General features: G+C 42.0%; 1 protein-coding gene across 19 annotated transcripts in view; it reads right to left on the bottom strand.

Annotated features, from left to right (window-relative positions):
* Window positions 1-2,065: 2,065 nt before the first annotated feature.
* The window catches only part of LOC110518458 (plectin), a 160,168-nt gene continuing 151,342 nt past the window's right edge, over window positions 2,066-10,891 (bottom strand). For all 19 annotated transcript variants that reach the window (XM_021596093.2, XM_021596088.2, XM_021596110.2 and 16 more), the window contains 3 exons: window positions 3,453-10,704; window positions 3,068-3,184; window positions 2,066-2,913 (listed from right to left, as the gene is read on the bottom strand). In XM_021596093.2, the coding sequence (XP_021451768.2) occupies window positions 4,351-10,704 (6,354 nt within the window). In that variant the 3' untranslated portion in view covers window positions 2,066-2,913; window positions 3,068-3,184; window positions 3,453-4,350. The remainder of the gene's footprint in view (window positions 2,914-3,067; window positions 3,185-3,452; window positions 10,705-10,891) is intronic.

Below are 10,891 nucleotides of genomic sequence, written 5' to 3' on the forward strand. Positions count from 1 at the left end.
AGGATTTTCCACTTTTTGGCCATCAAAAACCCCTTCGTTGCTCTAGCAGTATGTTTAGGGTAATTGTCTTTTTGAATGATGAAGTGCCATCCAATGAGTTTGGAGGCATTTGGTTTTATCTGAGCAGATAAAATATTTCTGTAGACTTCTAAATTCATTGTTCTACTTCTGTCTGCAGTCACATCATCGATGAAGACAAGTGAGCCTGTTCCACTGGCAGCCATACAGGCCCAAGCCATAACACCCCCTCCACCATGTTCCACCGATGAGGTGGTATGCTTTGGATCATGGGCATGTCTTTTTTTCTCCACACTTTCCTCTTTCCATCACTCTTGTATATGTTAATCTTTGTCTCATCTGTCCACAATACTTTTTTTCCAGAACTCTTTGGGGCTCTTTTAGGTGCTTTTTAGCAAACTGTAATCTGGCCTTTCTGTTCTTCAGGCTCATCAGTGGTTTGCATCTTGTAGTGTATCCTCTGTAGTCCTGCTGGTGTAGTCTTCTACGTATGGTAGACTTTGACACATCTACACCTGCATCCAGGAGAGTGTTTTTGATCTGTTGGGCTGTTGTCAGGCGTGTTTTCCTCACCATAGAGAGTATTCTCCGGTCATCCACTACAGTGATCTTCCTCAGTCTACCGGGTCTTTTGACATAATTGAGTTCACCGGTTGTTTTTTTTCTTGTTAAGGACGAACCAAACAGTTGACTTGGGCATTCCCAGGGTTCTTGCAATGTTCCTGATTGATTGATTTTCATTTCTGAGCCTTATGACGGCCAGCTTCATTTGCATGAACACTGCGGTCTTCCTCATGTTGTCACACCCCAACAACAACCTCCAAAGGCAATAGCAAAGTCTAGAATCAATACTATTCATCAACAGCTCCCCTGCATTCACTAACGACACAAATGAATACACCTGCCTAACGACACACATCTGTGAAGCCAATTCAACAAATACTTGCAGTACCTTAAAATGGGGGGGACCATGTACAAAAGGTGCTGTCATTTCTGTATGTATGAAAATACCCTCAAATTAAAGCGGACAGTCTGCACTTCACCATCATTGTCATTGTACCCTTTCAAACTTAAATTGCTAGAGTACAGAACCAATATAACAAAAAAAAATGTCACTGTCCAGTGAATGATGGTGCTCACTGTAAGTATAATACTTTAAAGTAATACTTATGTCGTTTTTGGTGGTATATGTACTTTACTATTTATATTTTTGACAACTTTTACCTTACTACAGAAAACAATGTACTTTTTACTCCATACATTTTCCCTGACACCCAAAAGTACTAGTTATATTTTGAAAGTATAGCAGGACAGGACAATGGTCAAATTCATACACTTAAGTATACTTTATCAATTACATTTACTTCTGATACCTAAGTACAGTATATTTAAAACCAAATACTTTGTCTTGTACTCAAGTATTATTTTACTGGGTGACCTTCACCTTTGTCATTTTTTATTAAGGTATTTTTTACTTAAGTATGACAATTGTGTCATTTTTCCTCCACTGTACAGAACAATGCTTTTAAGCTTAAGTATAAGCATACCACAATAAAATTACTAAACTAAAGTATAAGGCCTACCACAAAAAACAATGGCTTAAACTGAAGTCATATGAATCTTATTTGCACTCACTGTATATAGACTTTTTCTTTTTTTCTACTCTATTATTGACTGTATGTTTGTTTATTCCATGTGTAACTCTGTGTTGTTGTATGTGTCGAACTGCTATGCTTTATCTTGGCCAGGTCGCAGTTGCAAATGAGAACTTGTTCTCAACTAGCTTACCTGGTTAAATAAAGGTGAAATATATATATTTTTAAATGGAGCAATTTTGCATGAAAAACAGAGTATATCAGATGCTGCTACCAATACATTGGTTTATAGCCTTTAGTGTGAATATCTATACTGTGCCTACAGGTACACACAATGTAATCTTATGTGTTATGCTGAAAACAGTGATATGTTCTGTATGCTGTACGGTCACTGTGTAGATAATTCCATGGTCAGTGTGATTTACCTGGATATTGAAATGTAGTTGACAAGATTACCTTTTTAAAGCACATTTATTTACATTAAAGTGTTATCATCAAAACATACACCAGATTCCACTCACCATGCCACTCAACACAAAAATATGTTAATGAGCAAAACCAACCAGTTAGTTTTGATTAAATATCTTGTTACCACTTAAATCTGCATTTAACAAAACAAGTTTTGCAGAGCAGATTCATGTCCTATTCTCTTCTTCTTACAATATTTTTTTTCCCCAAAAATATTTATTACCAAGTTAATAAAACATGCAAAGCAAAAATGTATTATATAAGATATGAAAAATATGATGAAAAATGAAAACGAAGATTTACAGAAGTAAAACACTTCCTAGAAGCAGAACAGAAAACAAACATACTTGGTATGGAAAACATACCAATACTGGTTGAAAAGCGACATATGACAAAGCTTCAAAATCATTTTTGCAAAGGAAATATGTAAAATGTCAGAAAATGTCTTGAAATGTATTCATCCTATAAAATATGTACATTCATTCAATGTATTGTCGTATCAGATCAAATATTGCAATGTCATCTCAGCAACTATTTACTTTGGTTCTGACTGATGTTACATTGATGTTGCTTACAGAAAATTAAGATTACATTGCATTTCATCTTTATGGCGCTGACCATGTGAAAGCCCATAAACATAGTCATGTGTAAGAGGTGTAAATCCAAAATAGGGGGATTATGATCAATATTCAAGTACGAACGTTGGACAAAACAAAAAATTCATGGAGTTTGTTCCTAGTATGGTATCCCAGGGAGACTTCAGGGGTCACAAGCCTCAACTGTCTTCAAAAATGAGGGAGGTGCAATGGAAGCAAGGTACTCAATGGCAGATCTAAAAACAAAACAAAAATTATAATTTGAGACAACAAAACCAACAGTAAAAAAATATATTTAAAAAAATCTGAAATAATTGTAATGCAAACAAATAAATACATTCCAAATGTATTTGATGATTTAATGCTTTACATGGTGGATGATGAATTTACCTGAATTTCTGGATGGTGAAGCTGTTGAATTGGGATATCGTCCCTGTTAAGAGACTCATCAGCCATGCCCATCTGAGTCTCTGCAAATCCCCATCGAATTCTGATGGAATGAGACATCTGCCAAAAAAAAGGGAATCAATCATCTTAAAATACTGAGGTGAAAAAGGCATGATCCTAATCATCCAACTGATAAAAATGTTTGATAGCGCTTTCTTCCAAACTAGAATTGAAATGCTAGCGATAAAGGGGGAAGAGAAAAAAACAGAATCAGAGGAGAGTAGAGAAGGTGTATGGCTGTGATGAAAGGGATAAAAGGAAAGTATTTTACATTACTACATTACTACATTACTAAAATGACAAAATCAGAAAACTGATTTCAACTTACAAGAACCAAAGTAACATCCAGGATGCAGATCTTTGCCTCTAATGTCAGAGGAAGCATGGTGAAGCCTGACATCTTCTTAGGACAGTCTACCAGGAACACTTGACAAGAGGTACATGGTGGGTATAGTAGTCCGTAATGATGGGTATAATAGTTCATAACTTTGGAGTGGGCGATTAAAGAATAAGGTGATGACTTGGTACATGGGCCTGTCCACTGAGCAGAAAGGGCAATGTTGTCTGGGATGTAGGACACGGAAGCAGTTCATTAAACGTTGAATGTTGCAGTCGTCGTCCACTGTTTAAGTAGTGTTTTTTTTATTCTGCTCTGCGACTATTGGTTTTACTGTGCCAGATAACTAATTTCACTTTAAAATGTTAAAAAAAAACTCTGGGTCAAACTCTATACAGACATTCAGAAATATGAAAACATCTAAAAGTGTCACTATAATATCTATGTTGGCATATTTCATAGGATATTGGCAAACAGATAAAAGAAAGAGGACAAAAATATTCTTAAGTTCAAAAAGAAAAAGAAAACTGGAAAAATATATCTGTTCGAAGTACATATATTCGTTTCGGAAAGCTTAAGTATACAAGTTGTGTTAACGCGAACTATAAAATCAGTTGTGATCACTTTATATGAAGTAAAAACTAAATCCGATACTTTGCAATTAAAATATAAATTGACTTACTAATCAATAAAAATTGCAATAAAATGGAACAAAACATTACATTTATCTAATAGTTATAAGAAATTTTAGGCTGGAGAGATAAGGCATTGTTTTGGACATCTATATGAGGACCTGCATTTAATTACTTCCAGCCATTTCCGAATGTGACCACATGAGCAGAATAAATTAATTATTTGTTTTTCAAATGTCGATTTCTTTTCCTGTAAATTATGCGACTGTGGTATGCATTGGTATCATCATTGGGAAGGCTCGTTGTTCTTCTGAGCTGCATGGCCTGATCATTGCTAGAGCCATAAGGGCTTGGGCTAGCTCATCCATGTTGAGCCCATTATGAGGTCCTGCATTATATCTGCGGCCACCGTAACTGCTGGAGCTGGTGAAGGAGGAGGATGAGAAGTTCATACTGAAACCGGAACCTGTGGCATCAAAGCTGCCTCTTCTGGATCCTGTTCTGGATCCAGTCCTGGACCCGGACCGGGAGCCAGCGGCAGACCCGGAATTGCTGGCATTGTATGGGCTGTACAGCCCCTTGCTTGACTGTGAGGAGGCCTCCAGCAGTCGCAGGCCAGATCCTTCCTCAACCATGCTTCTGTCCATGGCATCTTTGTAAGATATTTTTAGTTTGGTTTTGGGACATGTCAGGTATTTGGAGTAAGCGCTCACATCTCTCAGCTTCTGAGCAGTTCGAGCATCAATTGTGCCCTTTCTGATGGATTCATCCAGTGAGACTCTACCCTCAACATCCGGTTCAATCAGCCCCCCCGTAAGGTATTGGACTTCCAGAAAACGTTGCCCAGCTTCATAATACAGCCAGCCTTTCTTCAGAGCTTGGGAGGCAGACATCTTCACTTTAGTTCTTGGGTCCTCAAATCCATTAAAAGCTTTGTGAGCCAGGGTGATACGGTCCACCATCACCTTGTCCACAAGCCCTTTCTCGGTTGCCTCAGTAACAGCGAATCGTTCACCAGTAGTTGGGTCGATTATGCCCCCTGTGCAGGCTTGTGCCTCAAGTAGTCTTTGGCCTGTGATATTGTCCACAAGGTTCCTGTGCATGGCCTCTGTGACTGACACCTTCTCCAAAGTGTCTGTATCCAGGATTCCGGCTACAGGGCCAGTCTCCTCCGTGGGGTCATTCCACATGATTGCAGGGGGTCTAATGGAGGGTATGGGGCTCATGGGATTGTATGATGATGAGGTGGAACCAGAGGTGGAACCAAAAGAGGATGACCGGGAGCGGAAGCCACCCATGTTTCCAGACAGCATGTCAGCAAACTCAGTGATGGACAGGTTTCCGGAGCGGTAGGTACTAAGTGAAGTCTGGTCAATGAGGCCTCGTGCGAGGGCATCATCAATGTCATACTGTCTTCCTGACCGTCTGTCGATGATCATTGACTTGACAACGCCATCAGAGGATGTCTGTGTGATCTCTTCCCACTCACACTCCTGCTCAGAAAGCTCCAGGTAGGTCTGATGGTCAATGAGCTGCTTTCTAAATGCCTCATAGACAGTCATCTCTTTGCCTGACTCTGGGTCCACGATGACCACTCGGCGTTTGCGGACAGAGGATTTGGAGGAGGTCTTTCTCTCGCGCTTCTTCTCCTTCAGGAGCAGGAGGACAAGGCCAGTAGCTGGGTCAGTGATGCACCTCTCCATTAGCCCAAGGTAGGTCAGGTTCTCCTCAGTGTTGGGATCGAAGAAACCCTTGGTGTCATCTGATGGATCTGTGAGAATCTCATTCATCTCCTCGTCGAAGAGGCCACGGTTGTAGGCCACCTCCACTGGCAAGCGATGACTCTCCTCTGGGTCAATGATTCCACCAGTGGCAATCTGAGCCTCAAGGAGACGTATTCCATGGTCTTTTAAGATGAGCCCCTTCTTCATGGCCTGGAACAGAGAGATTGTCTTTCCGGAATAGGGGTCTCTGTAACCTGTCACGGCACGCTCAGCAGAGAGAAGCTTGTCTTTGAATTCTGCCCCCACTATTCCCATCTTGATAGATTCATTGACCGTAAGTTTGAGATTTTTGATTGGGTCAATTACATAGCCTGTGGCAGCCTGAGCCTCCAGCAGTTCAAAGGCAGTTCCTGGCCTGATCATGTTCTTTTTCATGGCTTGGTAGACTGATAGACGGTCATTAGTTCCCTCTACATAAACACCAGCGATACAGCTTGTGCCCTCAAGGTATTTTTGGAGTCTGCGGCTAACTTCTTCCACTGAAATCAGACCTTCATTCAGCTCATTGACCGTCTGTTGGTCGATGATCTGAGAGCGTAACATCTCCTCTATGGTGATCTGTTTTCTAAGACCTTTGAACGTCAGTCTCTTGTCTCCCAGTGACAGCAAGCGCATCCCATTGGTAGGGTCAATCTTGCATCTCCTGAGTAATTGGGCATAAGAAAGTTTCTCCTCAGTGACAGGGTCAACAAATCCCTTTACGTCATCAGCAAGCCTTTCATTTGTTTCCTTGTTGATGTATCCTCTCTGTGTGGCAATGTCCGCTGGGAGGTGGAAGTAGAATTCAGGATCCATAATGCCTCCTGTGGCAGTCTGAGCCTCCAACATTTTCAGAGCATAATCCTCTTGAACAAGGTCCTTTTTCATTGCTTGGAAGAGAGATATTATTTTGCCACTGTAAGGGTCCTTGTAGCCTGTGACCGCTCTCTCAGCTGACAGAAGTCTGTCATGGATCTCAGGGCCGACCACACCCTTGCGGACAGCCTCATCAACAGTGAGTGTCTCGTTTCTCACAGGATCAATTATGAATCCTGTTGCTGCTTGTGCTTCCAAGAGACTAAGGGCAATTTCAGGCTTCAAGAACCCTCTCTTCATCGCTGAATAAATGCTCATCCTGGAAGTGGAGTCAGATATGACACCAGCAACGCAGCCCGTGCCAAACAGATACTGCTTCACACTCTGCATCTCCATAATGTCACGGATGTTTCTTTTGTCTTGCTTCAGCAGGTTGAATGTCTCCAGGTCAATGATACGGGAATTGTAGAGCTCCTCAATAGTGACCCTACGTCTGATTGTGTTGCAGGACTTAACAGTTTCACCTCGGATGATCTCTCTCTGCTCCATAATCTCAATAATGATGATGATCATGCGCTCTTTAGTGATACTGCCAGAACGATACTCCTCCATCAGCTTCTTCCTCTCTTGCTCAGGAAGTAGATTTGAGTTCATGATATCCCAGAGACTTTTTGACCCTCCAGCAAGGGACTCAAGTGAACTGGGGAGGTCAATTTGTGTTGTGGCCAGGTCATTCTGCGTCTGTTCCTCCGTGTAGAGGTATGTCTTCTCCACCACAATAGGGGCCTGTGGCTTGGAAAGTGGTAGAAGGTTCATGCCTGAATCAGGATCTCTAGTGCACTTCTCTTTAAGCTGTTTGTATGTTACTTTATCATCTGAATTGGGGTCTGAGAAAGCTTTGTTATCGTCAGATGGTTTCGAGAAGCTGTGTGTCATTTCTTTGCTGAAAAGGCTCTTCTGATAGGCAACGTCAATAGGAACGCGGTGGCTGTTTACAGGATCAATGATTCCTCCTGAACTCAGTTGGGCCTCCAAGAGTGGCATGACATGGTCTTTAATGATTAGATCTTTTTCCATTGCTTGGAAGAGAGAGATTGTTTTGCCCGTGAAGGGATCTTTGTAACCAGTGACTGCTTTTTCAGCAGCAAGCAGTTTCTCATGTAGCTCAGGGCCGACAATGCCTGCTTTAACTGCATCATCCACTGACAGGTACTGGTTCATCACTGGATCTATAATGAACCCTGTGGCAGCTTGGGCCTCTAGAAGTGACAGGCCTGTGTTGTGTCTCAGAAGATTTTTCTTCATTGCTTGATAGATGCTGATCTTCTCCTTTGTTGGTTCAAGGTAGACACCAGCAATACTGTCAGAGCCCTGTAGGTACTTGCTTACATTGACATTTTCGCTGACCTGTGTAGGTGTCTTTTTGCCTTGTTGGAGCATGTCAAACGTAGCTTTGTCAATGATTTTGGAATCAAACAGTGACTTGGCAGAGACAGGTGCTCTAAGCCCTTTGAAGCTGTCTTGCTCTTGTTTCTTAGCCTCTTTCTCATTTACAATGGTGATCACAATCGTGATGATCTTTTCTATTGTAATCTTTCCAGACCTATACTGCCTCATCAGGTCAATTCTCTGTTCCTCTGTAATATATTCAGAGTGGATCATTTCCCAGATAGTGAGTTTTTTCCCTTTGAATGGACCAGACTGCAGCTCCATTGTTGCTTGGCTCATGGCCTCTTTGGTTTGGACGTCTGTGTATGTATGCTCTTCCTTTGCATTGATTGCTTTCTCAGACAGAGGAAGAAGCTGAAGGCCAGATTTATTGTCAGTGACACATCTCTTGTATAGCTGTGAGTATGTGACATTTTCCTGTGTGTTGGGGTCAAAGTAGCCTTTAACATCATCAGTTGGATTATTCAGAATATGCTTCATTTCATCATCAAAGAAGCCTCGTTTACAGGCAACATCATGTGGGATGCGGTGGCTTTTCACTGGATCAATGATGCCTCCTGTTGCAAGCTGCGCATCTAGGAGTCTGATGCCCTGATCTTTTGGAATGAGTTCTTTCTTCATTGCTTCGAACAAAGACACAGTCTTTCCTGTGTAAGGATCTTTGTAGCCTGTAACACCTCTTTCAGCTGACAGTAGTTTTTCATGCAGCTCAGGACCAATGACAGTTGCTTTCACAGCTTCATCGACAGTGAACTTCTGATTCTTTATAGGATCAACAACAAATCCTGTTCCTGCTTGTGCTTCCAGCAGAGTTAAAGCAGGCCCTACCCTCATCATATCCTTCTTCATGGCTTGATAGAAAGACATAGTCTCCTTAGTTGAATCAATAACTACACCTGCAATGCAGTTTGTACCCTTCAAGGATTTGTGAACAGGCTCCATTTCAGACACCTCTTTGATTGTTTTATTGCCTGTGTGCAGCTTGTTGTAGAGGTCTTTGTCGATTACCTTGGACTCCAGTAGTTCAGTAGCAAGGACAGGTCCCCTCAGACCCTCAAAAGCGATTTCATTCTTTTTTTCCTTTTCCTCTGCCATGGTGATAACAATCTTGATGATTTTTTCCACTGTGATCTTTCCTGTCTTGTACTGACGAATAAGATCCTTTCTCTGGTCCTCGGTAAAGTACTCCGAATTGATGATTTCCCAGATAGTTACAGTCTTTCCTTTGAATTTTCCAAATGGCACAGAGACGGTCGTCTTGCTGAACACATCCTTGGTCTCCTCCTCTGTGTAGGTTGACGTGCTCAGAGCAGCCTTCTCAGTGATGGGCAGGAGCAGCAGTCCTGTCTCCGGATCTGTGCTGCATCTCTGCATTAGTTGATGGTATGTTAAGTTCTCCTGGGTGTTAGGATCAAAGAATCCCTTGGTGTCATCCGAAGGGTCCTCCAGTATCTTGTTCATCTCAGCATCAAACTGCCCCTGTTTGTATGCAGTCTCGATGGGCACACGGTGGCTGTTTATGGGATCAATGAGTCCACCAGTAGCTATCTGAGCCTCAAGCTGCCTAATGGCATGGTCTCTGTCAATCAAGCCCTTCTTCATAGCTTCAAAGAGTGAGATCTTGTTACTGGTGTAAGGGTCTTTGTAACCAATGACAGCTCTCTCAGCAGACAGCATTTTGTTGTGCAGCTCAGGTCCGATCAGGCCTTCCTTCACAGCCTCACTGACAGAGAGTTTCTTGTTTCTAACTGGGTCGACTACATAGCCAGAGGCTGCCTGTGCCTCCAGGAGGATCAAAGCACAACCAGGAGTCAGTTTCTTTTCTTTCATAGCTTGATATATTGCCATTTTCTGATTAGACTGTGTCAAGACACCCCCTATACAGTTCTTGCCCTGCAGAATTGTTCTTAACTTATCAGTCTGGCTGAGGTCTTGCACGGTAGCTTTGCCATTCTTCAGCTTATCAAACTCCTTTTTCGTCAAAAGGCCAACTTCATAAAGTCTGCTTGCAGGTACTTTCTCGCGGATGCCATCAAAAGACAATGTATCCTTCTTACTGTCAACCTCATCCCCAACACTTTGGCCATTGATAACCTGCTTTGATGTCTCCACCATGGTCATATGGATCAGTTCATCCTCAGGCACATTGTCAGTCTGGATATCGATTTCTCTGGTGTGGGAGATTGGCTCTTTATGGGCGACCTCGAGCTGCTGCAGTTTCTCGCGAAGTTTCTTGTTCTCCTCGCCAAGCAGCTTTTCCTGTTCAAGTCGTTTCCTTTCAAGCTCCTGCATCTCTTTTTGCTTGTTGAGCATTTCTTTCTCAGCCTCTTTTTGTTTGTTGAGGGCAGCATCCATGGTAGCCTGAAGTTGATTCTTCTCCTCCTCCATTTGCTTCCTCTGCCGTTCCTGTTCTTCTTTGAGGGCCTTGGCCTTCTTGACCTCTTCCTCAAACTGGCTCTCCAGCTTCTTCTTCTCCTCTTCAATTTGTTTCTCCTTCTTCAACAGCGCCGCCTTCTCTGTGGTGAATGTCTGCTGGAGTACTGTCTTCTCGTGTTGGATTTGTTTCTGCTGAGCATTGACCATCTAATTGAGAAAAAGGGAAAACAAGAACATAATTAGAACAATATGAGTTTCATTTATTTTTTAAATACTCCGTAAAAAACTCCATCAATCCACATACTGTGCAATATAGCAAAGGAATTACTACATTTTAGTACCATGCACCCCACTTATAAGAATCAGTCCCAAATAGTTAAAAAATATAGATATT

Source organism: Oncorhynchus mykiss, chromosome 3 (genome assembly GCF_013265735.2).
Source record: "Oncorhynchus mykiss isolate Arlee chromosome 3, USDA_OmykA_1.1, whole genome shotgun sequence".
In the NCBI taxonomy this organism is placed as follows: domain Eukaryota; kingdom Metazoa; phylum Chordata; class Actinopteri; order Salmoniformes; family Salmonidae; genus Oncorhynchus; species Oncorhynchus mykiss.